Consider the following 25,276-nt stretch of genomic DNA (forward strand, 5'->3'; position numbering starts at 1 on the left):
GCTGAGTGCGAGTTCAAACAAAAGTCGAGCTTAAGAGCGACATATCTCTTCAGCATTTTCTACCAATTAGTAGACAAACGCCAACGCAACAGCGAAGCTGGATAATTAGCTACCCTCCGGGAAATGCTACTATAGTCGAAAATAGAGCGTAAATTTCGAGTGAATTTTGTAATTTTCTTTCCGCCCTCGAAAAGCACGTGGTATCAATGTCCGTACTTTGGCCGAGAAATTGCAGTATCTGCCTAGCCAGCTACCATCAAAACGCACGATGTTTTGGTGGAGGTGGAAACCTTGAAAGTAAAACGACGAGGAAAAGCCATTGCTTCGCTCATAAAAGGCAAAAAAACAGGGCCAAACAGAAACGAAAGAAAAATCAATACTATCCGCGTGGCTTTCGCTTTTCATCGTGAGTTGTACCATTGATTGGGACGCGACGCATGTTTTGCTGGGCGAGTGCTGTAACCTGTTTGTTGTAAAAAGCAAGAATTTGCCTTTGGAATAAATTCGAAGACATAAGCTATAGGTATCACAAAAATGTTAAATTTTAAACTACAACAGGTACATATTGAATATTTGATGAAATACGTTATTCTACAAAAACTAAATTGGGAAAATTACATAATTACAACTAGCAAAAAGGTGTAAAATTACATGTTTCAAACGTAAAAGATTGCACGTAAGTCGTTTCAATCTAAGATTTTAGACTGAAATAGTTAAAAATTGTCTATGTAAAACGTAATGTAACAACGAACTTCAACATTCCACCCCGTGTAAAATTCGCAACCATTCCGTCCCATGTTTATTAGGTTTCTGTGTCTATTAGAAAAAGCCATTCGTCATCATGAGCATCGTCGCGTCAATCGTCAACCGTCTTCGGAAAACAATAGGAATATCTGCAATGACGATGTCAAGCTAGAGATAACTAACACTTCACACTGCTCGCTCGGCGAGGGAAAAGCTTCAGCTTTCACACATTACCACCGTCCATCCGTCCGTCATCAGTATCAACTTCCACGCTTCATCATCAAAACTATCAGCAGATGAGATTCGTTTGTTATTCGAGTTGATTCAAGAGCAGTGGTTCCCAACGATTTTGGAGCAGTGAAGTTCTACAAACATCTTGCGTTTTCGAGATCTAAGTGTATGGAAGCCTTCCATAGATTCTTTGGCAGGCACATCCAAAAGTCACGTCTGATCATCTGGATACATTTACAGGTAGTTTGCCTAAGATATTGTCTGGAGTTTGATGAAGATTTTTACTGAATTCGAGAAGTTCTCCAATAAGTTTTTCAAAGGTAGGTTCAAAGAGCATCACTGCGGACCACCGGTTGGGAAACCCTGTTCAAGAGGGTCGCGGTTTTGAAGTGGAGGAGAGCCAGAGAAAAACCATCATGTGACCTTAGCTTGCTCTCGATGGGCTCCGCTGGCTGGTTGACTCGTGTCTTGGAGCAGGGCACCCGTTCGCCTTTCGCCGCATAGTGGCATTCCTCGTAACCTCCACCTCCCCTCTTCGTGGCTGGATGTTTAATTACTTTATTACTCAATGTCTCGCCCCCTTCTCTCATGTGCTCTGCATTGTGGGGATGTCGCGGTTGACTGAGCTGGCCGACTGCGCCGGCAATGAATTAAGACTCACTGTGACTTGTGAGTGAGTGAGTGAGTGAATAACCGAAGAATGCGTCGTTTTCAATGGGAATGGTGATTGTTGGTTTGCTGATAAGAAATGACTCACCGTTCTTGAGACAATTCAATCATAAAGCTTTTAGCTAGAGCTAAAGGAAGTATACATCAATCCTTATTATGAAGAAACTTAAAATCTTTGAAAAACTTCAAAACTCACATAACATACTTTTTATCATATCATTGATTAACATGATTTGTGTAATTCATACTACTTTACTTTATATGTACTTCTCAATTCACGTATCATTTGACATCTTTTTCTGCTAACCATTCTAGAGCATAAAATATCTTCGAGTCTGGTACACGATATTCTAATGCCAATGCGATGAACTGACATAGAAAGCTCTCAATTAATAATTGGGCAATTGTTCATAAGAACACTCATCTGAGAAGCAGCTTCTGTTCCAGTTTGGACGTAACGCCAGAAAACAGAATTTCAGAGCTCTCGTACAATCTTGGTTTTATCTCGAAATAATAAATCTACTTCCGATTTTATGGCATGCGCCATCATCCGAAACCCTTAATGGATGGAACCAACTAATCAACTTCCCTTCTTGTGCTCTTGATGCTGCATACTTAACTGAAGCTTATGTAATAACTGTGCGTACGAGGAACTGTATGATGTTTTACGATTCGAATGACTACAACGATTTTATGACTACAACAGCATACTGCAACAGCAGTAAATGGCAGTACAGTGCCTTCCCGTTTAAATCTTCATTAAAATTTTTGAATGTTTCGAACCTTTTTAATCTCCAGTAGAGTTATCTTATAATCCCATTTTGTGTGCAATTTTACTCACAAAAAGTTTTTAAATGAGTCCTACGAAAACGCGTCTACCCCCAGGGTTGGTAGCAGTTCTCTTTTTATAGATTTGGTCTCTATTCAAGTTTAAGTCTCTATTTTTAACCTATCTAAGGTTTCTAAAGTCTCATATTTCCTTATTTTACTTGCCGTGAGTCCTGCTGCCAAATTGTAGAGGTTCCAAAGAAGCATGCAGAGACTATTACGCGAGTATTTCACAAGCTCTTCAGAAATTTCGTCTCAGATTCCACGTGGAAAAGCATCAGGAATTCTTCTAAGAATTTCTACAACGGTTTCCTCTTGAACATCTATTGGGACTCACTCAGAGATCCCTACAGAAATTCCTCTAGTGATTCCTTCACCAAGTCTCCTAGATTTTTTACGAGCGATGCTTCATGAATTGCTCAGAGGAATTTCTCCTAAATTTGTTCCAGTGAATCCTTGAGAACGCCAACTCTTGAACTTCCTTTAATTTCTGCAAGGATTGCAGTGAAAATTTCTTCAGTGACTATCTCAGGGTTTCTTCTAGTTATTTTTTTGACTAATTATTTCGCTGATTTCCACAGTTGTTGTTGAAGAATTAAGAAAGAATTAAATAATTCCACATTGTTTTAAAATTATAGTTCAAGGATTTTTTCAGGAAGATGTACAAGAATTCCTTAACCAATTTCTCCAGTTATCCTTCTCGGCATTTTCGCATGGTTTCCTTCAAAAATTCATTTTCATTTACACCAACATTTTCTGCAAGAATTCTTCCAATGAGAATTCGAAGAAATGCAATAATTATTTTTTCCAGGAATTCTTCAATAAAGGGAACCTCAGATTCTTCAAGAAGTTCATCCAGAAAATTCTCTAGGGATTTCTCTAACATTTCATCCAAAAATACTCTTGCAATTCCTTCAAACAATTTCTCGAGTGTTTTCTCATGTAAAATCTTCATGGATTATTTTAAAGTTCATTTAAGGTTTCACACAAGCTAATACTGGGACATTCCTTAGCCGAGTGGTTAGAGTCCGCGGATGCGAAGTAAAGCCATGCTGAAGGTGTTTGGGTTCGTTTCCCGGCCGGTCCAGAATCTTTTCGTAATGGAAATTTCCTCGACACCCCTGGGTATAGAGTATGATCGTACCTGCCACACGCTATACGAATGCGCAAATGGCAACTTTGGCAAAGAAAGCTCTCTGTTAATAACTGTGAAAGTGCTCATGGAACACTAAACTGAGAAGCAGGCTCTGTCCTAGTAAGGGAGGACTTAATGTAATTCCTCCTTTTTTATTATAAATATTTTTTTAAGAAATCCTCTAAACAGTCTTGTCGAAATTAATGGAGAGAACTTAATCAGTCTTCATCAGATGTTGCATTAGGTTTTCCTTCTAAAAAATTCCCGTAAAAAAATCAATAATTTGTACAAAAAAAAATCTTAAGACATCCCTGGAAAAATTCTTTGAAGGCATCCTTGGAAATTGTCTTAAAAAATATGTGAAATATTTCCTTAAAGAATCTTAGGAAGCTACTCTGAAGTAATTCCTAAAAGTATCTTTAGAGAAAATTCTGATAGAAATCTTTAAAAATTCTGAACGCCAATTCTGTTGGAAATTCTAGAATATCCCTGGAGAAAAAACTAATTTAATTCTTGAGGATGTTCTTAACCGGAATCTTGAAGGAAAGCTTGGGTAAACGATGGTAGAAACATTGAATGAATTCCTAGAGGACTTAGGACTTTATTGAAAATTAGAAAAAAACAACGGTGTGCTACGATTTGAAGTGTGTGTTTTTTTTTTTGATAATTTCATCAGAAAATTTTCCTTCTTTTAAACATAGGCTATTTTTTCGATTTGTACTGGTATAAAAAGTTATTGGCAGTAATTTAGCTCATACTTCAATAAGGAAATTTACCTTCTTTAAATTATTGGCAGTTCCTTGTAGTTATACTGATATAACATTTATTTACATTACACTTGATTTATTTTTTATAAGTGATTCTCCTTCGTTAGATCAGTTAGAGGCTGTTCTTTCATATTCGCATATTTTTCATACGTTCAAAAAGAGTCTTATTAAAACATATTTGTTTAACTTAGGTTGACTTAGGTGACATGTAATTCTCCTCAAGATTAATATTGCAACGTGTGATCTGAATTTTGCACCGTTGATTGCGTATATCAGTAAACTTAACGAGTACGATCAAATGTTCGCTACAATTTAAAACGAAAACGTATGCTGGCAGCTATTACCGCTAGCAAAAAAATGAATAATTGTTTATATTTGTGATGTTCATCTCTCTGACTTTTTCTTAAGGCCCAAGTAAAAATGGTGCAAAAGTCAGAACCGAAAAAGCAGTTTTCTCTTTTTAAGTAGACAAATCGAAGAAAATAAAAACATACGGCTCTTTTATATGACAAAAAAAAAGGTCGTGTGTTTTTATTTTCATCAATCTGTTATTTTAAACTGCTTTTTCAGTTCTGACTCTTGTGCCATTTTTTTTTGCACCTTAAGTCGAAGTAGGCCGTTATTGAAATTTGTACGCGTCGTTGAAGATTGTTGCTAATTCATCTCACGATTTCGAATCAAAGAAAATCAGTTGGTTTTGCACTGACACAGCTGAAAAAGTATCAGTATCCTTTATGCATGTTTGCGCGTACACACTTAGATTTTTTTCGCGAGCTCGGCTGTGCGAATCTCGGTTTCCCGATTTTAACCGAGACTCAGCTAACAATTTGTCCGGTTGCCTAGCAACGAAGCACGATTTACTGATACTCGGCTTTTATTTACTGAGATCCCAGGAAATTTGTTTGCCGACTTCTCGGCTGTGCGGATCTCGGTTAAAATTAGCCGAGATTCGGCATTCTAATTTAAGTGTGTACAGTGATACTTTTTCAAGTCAATATATACTATCAAAACTGAGTTTTATCACTTTGAAAAGCAAGCTGAAAAGTCATCATTGTTGGCAAAACAAATGACGGGCTACTTAGCCTTAAACTAACACAAAAGAGCTGGATTTCAACGATGATTTATTCTACTTTCACACGTGTTGTCGGAACAAACACATTTTCTTGTGGACACTCCCGTTTGTTAACAAATCCAGGCTCTGGAGGAACACGAAAATAAGTTTTAAATTCTGGCAGGTTCCAATTCCAAATGTGGAATTCAGACTCGAAGTGGGCAAACGGGAGCCCCACGAAGAACTTGATATTCCACTCTGACGTTACTATAGGAGTGAGGCGTCGAAGTTGTTCCATGCCTACTAGATCGTTTGATGTGCGATCCAATGCTACATTATTGTAATAGGCTTTTGATTGTCACCCACCATAACCGGGTTATCATCAGAATTCTCATCAGAATCTTCTCAGAATCCTCATCAGAATCCTTCCTGGAGTTTCATCAGAATCCTTTCAGGTTTCTCATCAGAACCTTTGCATGATCCAAGAGTCTCGTAAGTATCTAATTCTTTCCGGAATAGTCATTGAAATCCTATAACATCCGGGTAGTATTTCAAACCATTTATCAGAAACCAGGATTTTCATCAGAAGCCTTCCTGGGTTCTCATCATAATCGTTGCACGATTCTCATTGAGGTTCTGTTAAGATTATCATCAGAGTACCTCCAGGATGGTCTTAAGAATCGTTCCATCATTCATCAGAATCCTTTTAGGATTCTCATTGGAAACCATTGCCAGAAAGTTTCCAGGATTTTTATCAGAAACCTTTCAGGATTCTCATCAGAAACTTTACACAGATCTCATCGAGATCCTTCTAGGATATCAATATCATCAGCTTCCTTCCAGGATTTTCACAAGAAGCTTTCCAGTATATCAGGAATTTCAAAAACAAAACATTGATCTTTGGAAATCAAAATGTGGAATTTTATTACTAAACCAGAGTTTCGGCATTATCATCAACCGTATCCAAAATAACTCAAATTTAACTCCTGGTAGTTTAAACTATACGAAACAATTGGGTTTATTTATCTCATGATGGGAATTTCCTTGAAAATTGCGTTGATGTTATTGATCCTTGAAAATATGTTTTGTCGAGTAAATGTAATTTTATATGTCACAGTATGAAAGTCAACATGTGAATTGGGTTGGTTCTCCTGAATCACATACTAAGAGTTCTGGCCTCCTATATCTATAATACTTTGAATGTTCAAGTAATTAGGCCAATACAAATTTGCCTGTAACTTTTTGTTTTCCAATATGGTCGGTGTTAAGACAGACTGAACTAAGTGTTTTTATTGGTTTCTTGAAAACGTACACCAAGCATACAAGATATTAAAATATTCGCATTATTTGTTGTAATTATGAAGCATCAAATAGATCTACGTCTGTATCAAAATAGCATCGAGAAAACCAGAATTGATGGAGTTACTAGCACATCTTTAGAACGCTAAAATATAATATAGTCCGGTCTGTCCGAACACCGATTATATATTTGAAAAAAAAATCCATGTGCGAAATAAACAACTCGTGGAAAGGCATCAACGTGTTGAAAATTTTCGCACTAACAAAAAAGTTACAGCCCTACAAAGTGCTCTGGGGTCGTATTGACCCCAAAAAAGCAGACAAAGGGTTAAGTCAAACTTTAACTAAAACTTTCAATAGACTCTGAAATTCAGCTAAAAATTGATGATAGAATTAGATAAGATAGATTTTGAAAGCATTTCTGAAATTCTGCTGGACTATCGATGAAACTCGTGTACGAAAATGATTTTGAATGTAATTTTGTCATGACTCGGAAGTTTTCTCCAATATCGACCTGTGAAGAATTGCCTCTAGCAATACGTACAAATCGAAGGTCAATATTAATATCGAACCATGACGTCAAATTGGTATATGGATAGTATAGGTATTCCTATTCGGGGAAACCACAAAGTGCAAATTTTCTCGTTCCTTCCGAATGTTTTCCGCCGGTCGAATGTTTGTGTTCTGAAATCCAGTCCGACATGTGGGGATACAAAGTTTGCGTACACGGACCAGCTGTGCTCATCTGGCAGAGCGGGTTCAAACAGTAGAGTATTAGAGCTAGCAACAGCCAGCCGGTCTCAACTGGGTTTAGGATCGACCGACGAATGTTTGTGAAAATCATCACGGATTTAATTTACGATACATCAAGGCGGTTGAACGCTGCGTTGTTTACGCTGCGCTAACTACACATATATACTGCTGGAAGCTGTGGAAGAAAGCCAGTCCACCTAAATGGTTTCCAACGCATGATTAACGCCAATAATGGTTTGGTGAGGAATAGGATGGAATGCGGCCTCCACAAGTCGTTTCGTGCAAGCTCGAAGTTCGGACTCGGGAGAGTTCAATTAGGTTAAATGTATAATTGATGTAAAATAGAAATGGCCGTTAATTAAGGCTAATGCATTAAACTATGGTTTGACGATTATTCAACTGCATGCAATAAAAAGTGGTCCGAAAAGTTTTATGGTAAAAGCGTGTACCTTGAAGACAACAATGTTTCCCAATGGCAACGTATAGGAGAGCAACGGCAACCACCCTCCTCTTTTGGATCAAACTCTATAAACACGGAAGCTACACTGTAGTGCAATATCTAGGTTAAAAGCCGGAAGTTGTGTCTATTAAAGCGACACAAACGGATAGACTACCCGAACAGAAAGTAGTACCTGGATGTTCACATACATTCGCGTACCTGCATTGAACTCAAATGTTCAACCATGTTTTACATCGTAAAGCTACACATGTCGGACAACTGTTGGGAGCCACATAACCAACTATGTTTAGCATAGCATACAATGTTATTACCAACGCATCAATTTTAAGGATTTTTATTTCGGGTATCGATCAAAAGATTGCATGAATATAGCACTCCGGCCAGAACGTCACGAATCAATCATCGCTCGACTCGGCTCCGGCAAATGAAAGAAGATACGACATGACGAACGCAGAGCCAGGATTGCCCTATTTCTGGTACTGCTAATGTACAGTGTGTTCCTATTTTTTTCTTTTTTTCATGTTTTTGTACTTAAAAGTTGCGATGCTTGAATTAATCAATTATGCTTCAGAGATCTATTGACTTTGTCTGATGTGTGGAAAAAATATGTTTATCCGTTGCTTCTTTAGAGACCATAGTAGACCAGATTTTCACAAACGAGACGTTTTCGCATTTTACGTCTAACATTATAATCGATCTTCAGAAAAAAGTCCTCGAACTTATTCTCATCTATCGTAACATTTTGTTTTTCTTTGGAAGCTCTATCACGCTCGACTTTGCCAAACATGCACTTGGTTCCGGGGCATAAAATAAATCATCATTGATATACAAACAATGAGCATTTTAGTGTTATTCACTTCTCTGCTAGCTGTAATAGCTGCACAGAAAAAAAAATCCGTTCTCGTATTCGTGAACAGCAGGCGTGAACTCGTCAACAAGCAAAAATACACCGTGAACTAGATCATGTATACGAGACCAATCATGGTAGTTCACGGTGTATTTTTGACAGTTCACGTTTTCCAGAACGCTTTTTTGAGCGTGTGCCAGCAGAGATTTTTGCATTGCGTTTGTAGTCAGCTTTTGACAGTAACTAAAACGGTTCACGACTTCTCTTGAAAGAACAGTGTATGATCAAAAGAAGGAAACATCTCTTATGAAAATTTATGTAAGTCTGATGCAAATACTCATTAAATCAGTAGGGGAGGTGTACCAGTTTTGGCCACCCTAAGTAAAAATATTGTTTATACATAAATCAAAAGACCTTTGGTTACTGTCAATACATTAAACGAAAGCTTTCAATCCATGCTCAGCATGGAAAATATAAAAAACTTATCAGAAACTTTGTTTTTGTATTAAAAATGGAGGTGGCGAATACTGGATCACTTGCACCAGTATTCGCCACGATTTTAATTTCGGTTCCTGAATTCGTCACCTACGTTCATTTCTTATGGAGGGTGGCGAATCAGGAACACCATGGCGAAAAATAGGTGCAAAGGAGCAACAAATTTAAGGAAAATGTTTTTTTTTCATTATTTTCTGAGAAAAATTTGCGGTTTCCAAGAATGTTTCCGTATCATCTTAAAGCAATTTAGCGCACATTAAACAATTGGCAACCATATATGTCCTAAAACGGTATATAATTTGGGGTGGTGAATAACTGGTACATGGCGAATGCCGGTACACCTTCCCTATAACTAAAAAGAACTACCGATGACTTAAATAAGGTAAAATTCCCAATAAAAAAACTCAATTATTGTCAATAGTTGGTTCCCATGTAGGTATGTTTAAAAGAATTAAAAAATTCTGATGCAATCATTAAAAACACTTGAAACCCTAGCACACCGCACAGTGGCGGCCCTTCATACAAAGGTCGGAAAAAACCTCAAATACGTCCCAAATCGCTCGATAATGGTGATCTATTAACTATCTTGGATACCTGATAACATCCCGTTCGAAATAACTGTCGAAATAAAAATTCGATTTTCTAGTGAAATTTGTCAAAATTAGGTTCTTTCATACAATTGAATAAAAATACTTTTATTAAAAAAAATGGTTATAATGCAGAAAATTGTGAATGGACATAAACTAGGGATCCATATTTACGTTCCTTGTAGCAATTTCAGTGAAGTTTTAACGAATTATGACACATTATGCAGATTTGAATGATAAAATAGATAAATTATAATGAAAAATGAAAATGGAATTTTCACCTCTAGGGGCAAAAAAGGGCAAGAAAAACTATTGCACGTTAGAAAATATGGATGATTTGCTGCTTCATAGTGAGTGATTTATTTTCTCGAAGCACTTCACAAAAAACGGACGATGTTTTGAAAATTTATCAAAATTTTGAAGAAAGATTGCAAACAACATTTTTTGCTACAAATAACAACTTAATTGTGTTGATATTTCTGTTATTATAGCCAAGTCTAAGGATTAAGACTACGCTTTCAAATGAAGCCTATTGAGCTTAAATCGGTTATGATTCCGTTGAGATACAGCTGTTTAAAGTTTGTTAGGTTAACCATAGTTGATGAATTTGAAGCAGTCCAATTTTGCTGACTTTCCCGCGTTTACGATGCTGCCAAAAATCGAAAACAAAACAGATCAATCTCAAATTTTGAGAAAACGTCAAATTAGCTGATCACTTTTTGTGCCATTCTTATGAATCGTACACATCAGTGTGGCAGCAATTTGATTATTTTTTTATTCGTAATTCGGTCAAACGGCATTCGGCCAGATGGTATTCGGCCAAATGGCGTTCGGCCAAACGACATTCGGCCAAATGGCCGGACCGTTAAACACTACGACTGACTGAGGAGACAAGGGGCGGTATGAATAAAATGTAGTGAAGTTGAGTTTACTACATTCTCGGTAGTAAACGCTATACAGGGTGTCGACTACCTGGAAAAACCTGGAAAGTCAGGGAATGTCAGGGAATTAAATTTTTGACCTGGAAAGTCAGGGAAAGTCAGGGAATTTCACTAGAGGTCAGGGAAAAACATCAATACTACGACCTGAAACAAGTTGATTGAGAAAACGCTTTTATGCTCATGTGAGTGAGCTGTACTTTACTGCCTATACTTATTCTTCGAATCCAAAATTTTCTGATAAGAAAAGCATCAACAGTTCTATTTGAGCAATTTCTTCAAAGTTTGCGTAGTTTGCTTTATTAATATTAAGTTCTAAAGTTTCCTAGATCAAATGAGTGTCTTCTCTTCAAAATCATGAGAAAAAAAATGATTTACTTTATCAAACCATGTCAATCTTGACATGTTTGCCCAAAATATCCACGTTAAACTGATAAAACAAGATATAGAAAACAACCAATGAAGATTCTCGTATCTATGTGAAGGTGAAAACCATATCTCTTTCAAGCGTACAAATCTGCAAGACAAGATATTTATTGATTTTTTTTTATCATGTTGTTTCTGGAAACAATTAAGATAATACCGCAAATTGCTGATATTTGTGCATTTTGCTATCTATTCCAATTTTTATTTTTCATTTTTAATTTTCCAGAATTTTATGAAAATATCGTTTCATGCGTTACTTCAGGATTTTTTTCAGGAGCTTTCTTACAGATATGTTCAGTTTGTTTGTTTTTTCTTCTAGGAATATACAGGAAATTTTCCTAAAATTATGGAGATCATAACATTTTTCGAAAAAAAACAAATTCTTTGTAAATCCATAAATTCCATGGAAACAGTAATGTCAGGAATTCGGTTCGAAGCAATCTGCCCGATTATCCTTTGATAGTTAGTGATATTACTTGGAAGATACTCATTGAATACTCATTCTTAGAGGAGTTAATTCGAGAATTGTTGAAGGCACGACAAATTCTAAACGAACATAGGAAAACTTATTATTAGCGCGCTATTCAATTCCAGAATTCATTCCGTTAAAAATATTTACATGAATTCCTCGGGGAGAACGGTCGCCTGAATTAATAAAATATCACATAGGAATTCTAAAAAATAACTAAAATAAATTACCTGTAAAGGATCATCGTGAAGAATCGAAAAAAAACGTGCCGAAATTCGCATACTGGAGGTGTAATTATAAAATTTTTGAAGAAATCTTTGGGTTGGTTTATGGAGAAACAACGTCAGAGTTCTTAGAACAGTTAATCACTTAATTCTTTGTGACATTAAATACATATATCCGGATAGAAAATTGAGAAGTTTTGGAGGAATACTTGGCAAAATACATTTAAGAATTAAAATTGGAATGTCTGAGAATTTCATATTGAATTCCTTGACAATTCCTTGCAGTAATTTTACCTGAATAAGAAGTAGTCAAATTTCAGGAAGAAAGTCCCTTAAAAATGACGTCTTAAATTGGTATAATCAGGTTGCGGAAGGTGTCCAATGTCGTTTATGCCTGAAAATTGTGAAATTATATCTGAGGAGTTCAATATCCGAGTACATCCTTTTCTACAATTCTAAATGTAACTTTTGCGCTTGAAGTTTTCAACTTAATATGATCAGTAGATGACTCAGAATTTGCTTAGCTTGTACTCATTTTTATTTTGATAATTCGTATTAATAACACGAAACGAATTATGAAGTTTCAATAGTAAATACTCAAGTGCACAGTTTAATCATATCAACTTGAAGAAACTTATCGTAAGTTTCCTGACACCTGCATTTGAGTAAATTAAAAACTATTGCTCAGTTTATTCATTCGACCTAAAACATAATTTCTACCAAACAAACAAAACCAACAAATGGTCTGGAATTTTTCTGGCAAACGACTGGAAGGTCAGGGAAAGTCAGGGAATTTTATTTTCAAAATTGAGTGGACAACCTGCTATATGTGGAACACGAGTGGAACATGTTTGTGTCATTTTCCTTTCTACACCTTCCGAAAACGATATGAATTTTGATATTTCGGAAGGTATTTTGAGTTTTGCTTAGGATTTCTGAGGTTACGAAAACATTCGCCCCGCCAATTCTGAGATTCCGGTAAGATTGCCGTCTGTAGCAATTTGTAATATCCGTGTGAATTCTGGCATTACGATAATTATGTTATTTTCTAGCAATTTTGGGATGTCGGTAGGAATTCAGATGTTTATAATGTAATTCTGAATTTTACGTGCAAATCCTGACATCTAAGATTTCCTTTGGAATTCCGGAATTCCAGTAGGAACTTAGAGATTCCGATAGGGATGCCGGATTTTTAATGATAATTTTGGAATTAAAAAAGCCATTCTAGGAATATTGCGGAAATATTAGAAATGTAGTAAAAACTCTAGAATTGGGATGGGAATGGGATTCCGGTTATTAATCTCTTGGAATTCTGTGGGTATCTTTGAGACGGTATTTCTGTAAGATTCTATGAGATTTCGGTGGGATTCCTGCGAATTATTGTGTGAATATTTGGAATATTCAAAATCAATCTTTGTAATTATTTTAAACACCTTGAAAATTCCGTTGATCTCCAGTTCCGTTGGAATTTTAAAACAAAGCTTTAATATAAACCATGTGAATATTGGTAAATATATTCTAGATTTCAGTGGATTTTTTTGTGAAATCGATAAGAATTTTAATAATTTCAAGGAAACCCTGGTGTTTTAGAGGAGATCCTTATTGAATTCTACCGACTACCAAGGGAATCACACTACAATTCCCATAAAAATCTCTACATTCTAAACTCTAGAAATTCCAAGGATACTATCAGAAATCCCACCGAAATAACGAGAATATCACAGAAACACTTAGAATTTCCGGAATTCAACACGCTGTTAAAAAATACACGGGAAGCATCAAAATTCTACCGCAATTGTCCACAATCTCAGTACTGGTGCTATGAAATATGTGGTTCCTTATTTGATAGCTGTAATCTCAAGATCTCTTCATAGATTTGAAGCTAAAATTAAAAAAAAAATCGTCAATCATTGGCGTTTGTGAAGATCGAAAACCACCCAGAAAATTCTTTGATGTACCATCATCATGAGATAAATATTTAATCGCTGCACTACACTCAAGATAAAGTTCCCATTTGATTCATGTGCCAACCTACATGGATTTTTGCAATGGGGGTTTGCACATGGAGAGTATGTGCGAAGTCAATACACTATCGCCAAAGTTTCTTTTCATTGAAAGCATGATTAACTCAAATGTAATCAATGAATCTAACACATACATTTCATGTTTCACTTTTATCGAATGCATTTAAGATACACATTACTTGAAGGGGTGATTTTCTCCATGGATCAGAGATATTCTGAATAAAATCACAACTAACTTCCAAACTTTTGAAAAGTTGGAATTTGTTAGTGATTCCGATGAAATAATATATTAAATATTGTGGTACCGGAAAAGATAGCTGTACAACCGATACAGTCAGGCTGACAATCGTCATCAGGTGATGATTGTCTACCTGGTTGTGTCGTTTCATGTAGCATTGTTGCTGGCTACCTTTTCCGGTACCACAACACTTTCTTCGATTCATATCCTCTATGTTCTCCATTTTAACGTCATATGCATTCTATTGCAGTTAAGGGCCCTCCTGGTAATCACAACTCCAGAGCGAAACTGCGAAAAACTTTCCTTCCAGCTGCAATTTTTGTTTACGCAATGTGCTTTGGAACGGTATAAAGCTTGCACATACGTTAAATGTAACTCAAATGATATATAAGAGCCACACTAATGTAAGGTATTCGCTGATGATATACTGCTTATATGATACAAATGGAAATAATGAAATAGCTAAATCGAACCAGGTATGTGCAACTGCACATGTATTCCAGGGAGCTGTTTTCTTGAGTGTACACTTGAATCAGTATTTCTTGCTCTAAACCAGCATCTTCTCAACAGTTTCAGTTGCGCAATGGGGATCTGCACACAAATCAATCCCTCTCATTCACTCTTCAATGAAATTAGTAAACAACAACGCCAGTAAACGTTGAAATCCCATACAAAATCAAAACAGTGCAGAGCCCCATAGTGTTTGGAGTTTTTTGTTTTGCTTGAAAACAATTCAAACAGATTGCTTGGATTGAAAAAGTCCAATATACAAATTTGACAAAAGTACATCAACTATTTTAGAACAATTTAATTAATTAAAAAATAATGTTCATTTCGAAAACCCTAGGGAAAATTCACCTCAGATACGAAGTAAACATTCTGTCAAAAAGGGGAACTTATTTTACTGCATTGGTTTATTAAAAAAGGTAAGTTTCATAGAATTAGAATTCTAGAACTGAACTATTTTTCCAAAGGAGTCGATTAGATATGTCCGTGCAAAATATGTAAAATAAATTTGATAAATTTCGTAGCATGTGTTCTGGTTTTATCGTCAATTTTGTCTTAATATATTCATTTCAATTGCTATTTTAGAGATAACTTTCCGTTTACGGTTGAACAGAAAGGTATCGCATCTGTCACATTACTGATTTTAACGAAGCACCACCAATCGAATGCAATGATACTTTAGAAACCGCACCGTTGTCTGTTGCAATGTGCTGTTTTATGCGCTTTTTGTTGTACAAGCATACTTTGATTGAATGGTTTAATTCATTGATAGAATGATTCTCAAGCCTGCGATAGAACTTTGCGACTACCGCAGGACGGAAAATGTCCGAAAGATCCGCACAATTACATATCTTTTCTTCTTTACTATTTTGACAGATTTTTTTTTAACAGTTTGTGGTTATATTTCCGTAAAATGTAATAAATCGAATGAAAATTGAATGTTGGTGAGTGTGAAAGATTGTTGTCTTTAACCTTTGGTTCAGTACCTTGCGTATCCAGTAATGTGTCACCGAACAGCTTGAATATAAAGCATCATTCGGTGAATTTTTATGAAAGTTGCATCGAGTTGATTATTGTCTAATGTTATTTTTTAATCAGTACCATATGACTATTGATTATTGTTTTGAGGCAAATAAGGAGCCGCCCACAAATTACGTAACGTTGGGGGGTTAGTACTTGAGCCTACGTCACGGCTCATACAAAAATTTAAAAATGTTCATGCAAAAAGACTTTTCTACTAATAATAATACTATACAGTGCTTGTTGAAATGTATTAATCCATACACAATCACAAAAAAAAACTTCGAATTTTATTTTATTTTATTATATGAAAAATTGTTCTTAATGCGACTGATGGTTATAATGAGAAAAAAAAATTACCCTAATACGACTGGTGGTTGCAAAAAACCGCCCTAGTGTACACTTGCTATCGCGACTGGTGGTCGCAAATTTGTTCCTAGCAAAAGTGATACTCACATGCGTGCTCAACTGGCGTGTATCCGTAAGGTAAAATATGTGAGCGCAATGATGTATGGTATCTTACATTTAGAATAAGATCAAGTTTTTGTAACAAAAACTTATCAAAGTGTTAAGATATGCTATATTCAATCCGCCAAATGTCAAAGTTCGACAAATACATATTTTGATACTTTTGAGATACAGTCGACTCTCCACATCTCGATGTTCTATATCTCAACATCTCTCCCTATGTCGATGATTGATTCGGTCCCTTCATCCTGCATACGATTTCTCTCTCCAGGTCTCGATATCATCGATATCTCCATATCTCGATGTGTTCCTAGTTGATTTTCGTTCCCAAGTTTCTCTCCATATGTCGATATGAACATTATCAAAGGTTACTAGACCAGATTTAAGTGAATCAGAACAATTTGGAAACTCTAAATGAAGTTTGTTTGTTCATTACTTTCCTAGTAACGGAGTGATTTTCAATCTAGTGTTCATTAAATTAGTGTTCTTTGTCTCGATCTCTCCCTATCTTCGATATCGAGATGTGGAGAGGCGACTGTATGTGTATTCAAAATAATCAAATTTCAAACTGTTTTTATCATGATAAAGGGCAATTAAATTCATGTCATGCTTCCAATGAAATCGACCTTCAAAAACTTCTTCTGAAGCTCTAGATTTTTGTCTGGCCAAATTCTATTAGTGGTTCAGTGTGTGCTTTTAAAATTAAATAATCTGGCATTCCTTTTGTTTATTACCGCGAGGGCCCCTAATTCTGCGCAGCTCCTAACTTTGCGCACTTTTACCAAAATCCACCAAAATCTGGTAAAACACTTAATTTTTTGTTCAAATTTGTTTGTTCATATATTGCTACAATAGTAATAAAATCGTACGCAAAGAATTTTCTTGACAAATTTACGTTTATTACTTTAATAAAAAATAAAGTAGCTTTAAAAATGTTGAAAAACGTCCAAATTGACTGCCCCGTTAGCAAAAATGCTAAGGAAGTAAATCATCACTTAAGTCATTTGAAGCACATTAAAGAGAACATATTTCAGATTTTTAGTACGTAGGCACTAGTTTATTTATCGAGCAATCATCACTGGTAAAGTGCAACTTATTTTCCCTTCATTTTCGTATTCTTCTTAAGTGCGCATAGTAAGGAACCATTTTTCAACTAAGTTCCTTACTATGCGCAGCAGTTAAAAAACGTTATTTTCAACATACAATCAACCCTCCAGAGGTCGATATTGTAGGGAACCATCGACTTGTCGACACCATCGAGATATTGAATAGAAATACTTTGGAAAATTGTTTGAGGGGATCATCATAGTAAGGGAAGATTAAAAAATGACGTCCATCATATTTTAAGGATTTCTACACTCCGTCTCCACAATCCTCTGTCGCGATTTTTACAGTACCTATTGCATGCATTGTCACATTTTCGTTGACTCCTCCTCCCCTGAACACTTTACTTTAATAATAACCATGCAATAAAATAATTTTGATTTTTTGTATGGTTTCATGAGTCAATATCGAGTAATGAAACATCGAGGTTTAATTGTATTTGCTATATAGAAACGCCAATAAAGTACTGTTATTGATCTGTAATAGGAATCGTTCATTAATTACGTCACGCTTAAGAATGTACCCTTTTTGTATGTTGGTTTAGATTTTATAAAACTAAGTTAATTACAAGTTTTGGAAATCATATAATGATTTCGATTATTTTGAGAGTTGCACTTCAGTAACAGTAATTATCATGGATTGAATTATAGATAAAATTTACTTCACTTAGTAAACTTGTTAGAGACATTCCACGCTCCACTGGGGACGTAAAGCCGTATAAAGCAAGAAAATGAAGATTTATTCAGAGTTTAAATGCTAGTAATGCTTTTAGTAAAATACTTCAACTGTTATAAAGAATTTATCGAGTGCGCAGAGTTAGGAACCTAAATGCGCAGAATAAGAAGCATTGCAAAACTGAGTGCGCAGATTTAGGAACACGAACACCTTTGAGAAAAATTAAAAATTTGCAATAATAATCATTACTTAGTGAAGCTTTTATATTTTTTCCTTATATATAAGATCAATAAGTATTTGCTCCAAAAATTCCAGAGTATTGTGTTTTGTTTTCAATTAATTACAGCTGTTTGAAATTTGAAAAGCCTTAAGTGCGCAGAGTATGGGGCCTTCACGGTAGTACTGTGGAAATCTCTGAAACAATTCAGTAAAAACAAATCCTGAATAAATTCTCTGATGAATCTTTGGTGGAATTTTTGAAAGAACATTTTGACTACTAGGAATAGTTATGGTATGATTTTCTGATAAATATTTTGACCAATATTTTGCAGGATTTTTAAGGACATTCATGCTATTTGGAATATTGTGAGAATGTTTTTTTTTTTAATATTTATGGAGATTTAAAAAACTCTTCAGGAATTTCAAGAGTAATTCGTAGTATTGCAGCACGATGAATCCAAATGAAATGCAGCAATCCCTGAAAAAAAAAAAGCTTTTATTTTTTTTCTGAAATCCACAAGAAAATTTCCGAAAAGAAGATTTGTTGCAAAAACATCTCAGTTGAAAAAAATTCTTGTAAGTTTTTTTTTAATTTTTTAAAAGACCTAGGCTGACCTTAAACGAGCCGGATTAAAATGGGACAAATGAAAACAAGATCGAAACATTTTTGAAAAACGTGAATCATATAGAAAAACTTTGGAAACTAGAAACTCAAATGATGATCTTTCCAAAATTTGGGGATGCCAATAATGAGGCTTGCCAAAAGCAAAGCATGCCAAAAACGGGATCCCCTGACATTATTCTAATCTCTAATGTATTCCAGAGCATTTTGCCACAATTTTTTTTCCCGGGTAATCTATCCAGTTCCAATCGATTGAACCGTATGTTTCTATCCCACAACGTCGTTCGTCTTTCCACGCCGGAACTTCTCCACAAACAACCAAATTCAACACCATTTCAGCACGTGCTCGACGTGTCTGGTTTTCCCAAACAAAACCCTATTCCAGGCTTCGCGATTTTCACCAAATCTACCGTGCGTCTCCATTCGCCACCAATCGACGCATGGTAAATTTGGAAATCGTGCAGTCCGGTGTAGTGTACCGTAGTTAGCGTTCAATGCCAAAAAGCAAACAGACCATAAATTCTAAACACTTGAATTTGTTTTTTCTCCAAATCTCCACAGATTGGCGTCTAGCAGTTTCCGAGATTACGATGATCGCGATGAACCGCCGGCGATGATGACGACCATGATGGCGACGCTGATGGCTGGTGTGAAGTAGCAGCAGGTGAAAGAAGACTCCCAACCGGCCAAGTGGTAGTGTGTAGGACGTGATAAGCGATACGATAATTACCGCAACCGAGCAAGTGTTCATATCTGGAGAAGAACCGTGAAGACTGAATGCATTTTTCGACGAATTTGCGCTAATCAGTGTGATAGCAGTGATCTGGGCATCGGCCAGGAAAGATATTACCTCACAAGTGTGCATCGACGCGCGTCCTCAGAGATATATAGCCTATAGCCTACAATTGTTTGTGTGAGAGTGTTTCGCAGGGCCTGGAGATAGTGTAATTTTGTTTGAAAATTACAAAGGAGAAAAAATCGACAAAATGTCCAAGAAACCTACGGCGGGACCAGCGCTGCACAAGGTCATCATGGTGGGCAGTGGTGGCGTTGGCAAATCGGCACTCACACTACAGTTCATGTACGACGAGTTCGTGGAGGACTACGAACCGACCAAGGCAGACAGTTATCGAAAAAAGGTAAGAAGGGTGTTTGGGATGGTTTTGGAAGGGTATTTATTCGGTGGGCCAGAAGAGATTCCCTTTGAATATCCTGAAGAGATTTCCTTGAATACACTGGAGGGATTGTTTTGAATCCGCGGTAAGGATTGCTTTGAATTCCCGAAAGGGATTCCTTGAATCCGCCAGAGGGTTTGCTTGGAATCCCCGGAAGGGATTCCCTTGAATCCCCGGAAGGGATTCCCTTGAATCCCCGGAAGGGATTCCCTTGAATCTTCGGAAAGAATTCTCTTGAATCCTCGGGAGGGATTCTCTTGAATCCCAGGGAGGGATTCCTTTGAATCCCAGGGAGGGATTCCCTTGAATCCCCGGGAGGGATTCCCTTGAAACCCCGGGAGGGATTCCCTTGAATCCCCGGGAGGGATTCCCTTGAATCCTCGGGAGGGGTTCCCTTGAATCCCCGGGAGGGATTCCCTTGAATCCCCGGGAGGGATTCCTTTGAATCCCCGGGAAGGATTGCCTTGAATCCCTGGAAGGGATTCCCTTGAATCTCCGGAAGGAATCCCATGGAATCCCAGGAAGGGATCTTCCTTTGAATCCCCAGCAGGGATTTTCTTGAATCCCCGGAAGGGATTCCCTTGAATCCACGGAAGCTTTCCCTTGAACCCCCGGAAGAGATTCCCTTGAATCCACGGAAGGGATTCCCTTGAATCCCCGGAAGAGATTCCCTTGAATCCCCGGAAGAGATTCCCTTGAATCCCCGGAAGGGATTCCCTCGAATCCCCGGAAGGGATTCCCTTGAATCCCAGGAAGGGTTTCCCTTGAATCCCCGGAAGGGATTCCCTTGAATCCCCGGAAGGGATTCCCTTGAATCCCCGGAAGGGATTCCCTTGAATCCACGGAAGCTTTCCCTTGAACCCCCGGAAGAGATTCCCTTGAAACCACGGAAGGGATTCCCTTGAATCCCCGGAAGAGATTCCCTTGAATCCCCGGAAGAGATTCCCTTGAATCCCCGGAAGGGATTCCCTCGAATCCCCGGAAGGGATTCCCTTGAATCCCCGGAAGGGATTCCCTTGAATCCCCGGAAGGGATTCCCTTGAATCCCCGGAAGGGATTCCCTTGAATCCCCGGAAGGGATTCCCTTGAATCCCCGGAAGGGTTTCCCTTGAATCCCCGAAAGGGATTCCCTTGAATCCCCGGAAGGGATTCCCTTGAATCCCCGGAAGGGATTCCCTTGAATCCCGGAAGGGATTCCCTTGAATCCCCGGAAGGGATTCCCTTGAATCCCCGGAAGGGATTCCCTTGAATCCCCGGAAGGGATTCCCTTGAATCCCCGGAAGGGATTCCCTTGAATCCCCGGAAGGGATTCCCTTGAATCCCCGGAAGGGATTCCCTTGAATCCCCGGAAGGGATTCCCTTGAATCCCCGGAAGGGATTCCCTTGAATCCCCGGAAGGGATTCCCTTGAATCCCCGGAAGGGATTCCCTTGAATCCCCGGAAGGGATTCCCTTGAATCCCCGGAAGGGATTCCCTTGAATCCCCGGAAGGGATTCCCTTGAATCCCCGGAAGGGATTCTCTTGAATCCCCGGAAGGGATTCTCTTGAATCCCCGGAAGGGATTCTCTTGAATCCCCGGAAGGGATTCTCTTGAATCCCCGGAAGGGATTCTCTTGAATCCCCGGAAGGGATTCTCTTGAATCCCCGGAAGGGATTCTCTTGAATCCCCGGAAGGGATTCTCTTGAATCCCCGGAAGGGATTCTCTTGAATCCCCGGAAGGGATTCTCTTGAATCCCCGGAAGGGATTCTCTTGAATCCCCGGAAGGGATTCTCTTGAATCCCCGGAAAGGATTCTCTTGAATCCCCGGAAGGGATTCTCTTGAATCCCCGGAAGGGATTCCCTTGAATCCCCGGAAGGGATTCCCTTGAATCCCCGGAAGGGATTCCCTTGAATCCCCGGAAGGGATTCCCTTGAATCCCCGGAAGGGATTCCCTTGAATCCCCGGAAGGGATTCCCTTGAATCCCCGGAAGGGATTCCCTTGAATCCCCGGAAGGGATTCCCTTGAATCCCCGGAAGGGATTCCCTTGAATCCCCGGAAGGGATTCCCTTGAATCCCCGGAAGGGATTCCCTTGAATCCCCGGAAGGGATTCCCTTGAATCCCCGGAAGGGATTCCCTTGAATCCCCGGAAGGGATTCCCTTGAATCCCCGGAAGGGATTCCCTTGAATCCCCGGAAGGGATTCCCTTGAATCCCCGGAAGGGATTCCCTTGAATCCCCGGAAGGGATTCCCTTGAATCCCCGGAAGGGATTCCCTTGAATCCCCGGAAGGGATTCCCTTGAATCCCCGGAAGGGATTCCCTTGAATCCCCGGAAGGGATTCCCTTGAATCCCCGGAAGGGATTCCCTTGAATCCCCGGAAGGGATTCCCTTGAATCCCCGGAAGGGATTCCCTTGAATCCCCGGAAGGGATTCCCTTGAATCCCCGGAAGGGATTCCCTTGAATCCCCGGAAGGGATTCCCTTGAATCCCCGGAAGGGATTCCCTTGAATCCCCGGAAGGGATTCCCTTGAATCCCCGGAAGGGATTCCCTTGAATCCCCGGAAGGGATTCCCTTGAATCCCCGGAAGGGATTCCCTTGAATCCCCGGAAGGGATTCCCTTGAATCCCCGGAAGGGATTCCCTTGAATCCCCGGAAGAAATTCCCTTGAATCCCCAGAAGGGATTCCCTTGAATCCCCGGAAGGGATTCCCTTGAATCCCCGGAAGGGATTCCCTTGAATCCCCGGAAGGGATTCCCTTGAATCCCCGGAAGGGATTCCCTTGAATCCCCGGAAGGGATTCCCTTGAATCCACGGAAGCATTCCCTTGAACCCCCGGAAGAGATTCCCTTGAATCCCCTGGACGGGATTCGAAAGAATCCCTGGACGGGATTCGAAAGAATCCCTGGACGGGATTCGAAGGAATCCCTGGACGGGATTTGAAGAAATCCCTGGCCGGGGTTCGAAGGAATCCCCGGACGGGATTCGAAGGAATATCTGTACGGAATCGAAGGAATCCCTGGACGGGAATTTTGAAGGAATCCCTGGAAAGGATTCGAAGGAATCCCTGGACGGGATTCGAAGAAATCACTCGGCGGGATTCGAAGGAATCCCTGGATGGGATTCGAAGGAATCCCTGGATGGGATTCGAAGGAATCTCTGGATGGGATTCGAAGGAATTCCTGGACGGGATTCGAAGGAATCCCTGGACGGGATTTGAAAGAATCCCTGGGCGGGATTCGAAGGAATCCCTGGGCGAGATTCGAAGGAATCCCTGGGCGAGATTCGAAGGAATCCCTGGGCGGGATTCGAAGGAATCCCTGCACGGGATTCGAAGGAATCCCTGCACGGGATTCGAAGGAATCCCTGGACGGGAATTTTGAAGGAATCCCTGGAAAGGATTCGAAGGAATCCCTGGACGGGATTCGAAGAAATCACTCGGCGGGATTCGAAGGAATCCCTGGATGGGATTCGAAGGAATCTCTGGATGGGATTCGAAGGAATTCCTGGACGGGATTCGAAGGAATTCCTGGACGGGATTCGAAGGAATCCCTGGACGGGATTCGAAGGAATTCCTGGACGGGATTCGAAGGAATTCCTGGACGGGATTCGAAGGAATCCCTGGACGGGATTTGAAAGAATCCCTGGGCGGGATTCGAAGGAATCCCTGCGCGAGATTCGAAGGAATCCCTGGGCGGGATTCGAAGGAATCCCTGCACGGGATTCGAAGGAATCCCTAGATGGGATTTAAAGGAAACTCTGGATGGGATTTGAAAAATTTTTCAATCGTCGATTCACAGAAATATCTGCCATAATTAACACTATCTGCAACTTTGACTCTAGTGGCGTGACCATTATCGATTACAACAATTACATTGTAGCAGTCATGTTCCGCCTGCTTCCTGATTTCATTCAAACTGTTCCACCGCTTCTCCAAAACTCGATAGCTCGTTAATTTTAACGACAAGCTTTTAATTTGCGTAAGGGGTGTTGCATTGCACCGTACCTACGCCCGACGTGGTAAAAATGACGAAGAAAGTGAACCGGCGTTCATTAATTACATTGCCTTGGCGTTCGCATATCTGTCTCATGTCGACAGAAAACCCCGATACATGTAAAACTATTATGCGACTATCCAACCACCCCCTAATGATACTTCAACTTCAAATGATTCGGTGCTCTTGGCGGCGCCAGTAGGACGGTTGCGATAATTATCTCTCTAAATCTATGATTCCGACGTTTTTTTTGTTTTGTTCTGTTTCGCACACAGGTGGTCCTCGACGGCGAGGAGGTACAGATCGACATTCTGGACACGGCCGGCCAGGAGGACTATGCAGCCATTCGCGACAACTATTTCCGCAGCGGTGAAGGGTTCCTGTGCGTGTTTTCCATCACCGAGGACGACAGCTTTCAGGCGACACAGGAGTTTCGGTAAGGCGCGCGCTTTCCCCGTACCGTAGAACGGGGTAACTTTGATAATGCGATACTAAACGATGTGATACAAAACAACATAACTTTTGTTAATAAGTTACACAACAAAACAAATCCGAAAGTAATGAGTATTAGTATGACACCATTCATGTCAGAGCTATTTGCGTTGAAATAATGAACATTTGAGGCTTCGTATTCCAATGTAATAAATTGATGATATTTCAGCATGTTTGAAACGCTTACATACAAACAATGCATTGTACATTACCATGTACGATCATGATTGAAGCACAGACAAACAGACGTCACACTCTCATCATTGTCCATCGACCACCTTTTTAACGGTCGATTAAAAAATATGGTAGGTTGGCAATCCGCCACCCGCAGTGCTCGCATCGTTTTTGTTCGCGTTTGACGTTTACACACTACCGCCATCTGTTGGCCCGTCGGCCAAATGCACTAATTCTAGCATTGGGCGTACATGACCTCGTGACTATGATTTGGATCGAGATTTGTTATAAGTGTTACGTCTGTTTGTGAGTTTTGAAGACTATGTCACTCATCCTTCACAGCCTATTTATAATATGGAGTAGTGTGTGTTCTTTCGATTCTGTTGCATGCTCCTGTAGAGTGAGCAACGGAATCAAGGCTCGGTTCGCGTTGTGCGAATGTGAAAATACATTCGTGTTCAGTCGAGGATGGGTTGCCAACTGGTGAGCTCGTTTCATGCTTATCATAACACAATTGACAACGTTACGTTTATGTAATATCCAAACAAGCTCTGGATGGTTCGTCACTACAAGTGTCGACATAAACCCATATTCCCGTTTCGAATAGTACATTTCTATTTCCGTCATTACTAAAAAAAAGCATTTGAATAGTTTGGTAT

The 25,276-nt window shown here is 39.1% G+C and overlaps 1 protein-coding gene across 3 annotated transcripts in view; it reads left to right on the top strand.

Moving 5' to 3' along the window:
- The window catches only part of LOC5565190 (ras-related protein Ral-a), a 92,649-nt gene that overhangs the window by 55,879 nt on the left and 11,494 nt on the right, over positions 1-25,276 (top strand). For all 3 annotated transcript variants that reach the window (XM_021839420.1, XM_021839418.1, XM_021839419.1), the window contains exons 2-3: positions 19,362-19,939; positions 24,227-24,387. In XM_021839420.1, the coding sequence (XP_021695112.1) occupies positions 19,787-19,939; positions 24,227-24,387 (314 nt within the window). In that variant the 5' untranslated portion in view covers positions 19,362-19,786. The remainder of the gene's footprint in view (positions 1-19,361; positions 19,940-24,226; positions 24,388-25,276) is intronic.

This window comes from Aedes aegypti, chromosome 1 (genome assembly GCF_002204515.2).
Source record: "Aedes aegypti strain LVP_AGWG chromosome 1, AaegL5.0 Primary Assembly, whole genome shotgun sequence".
NCBI classification, from domain to species: Eukaryota; Metazoa; Arthropoda; class Insecta; order Diptera; family Culicidae; genus Aedes; species Aedes aegypti.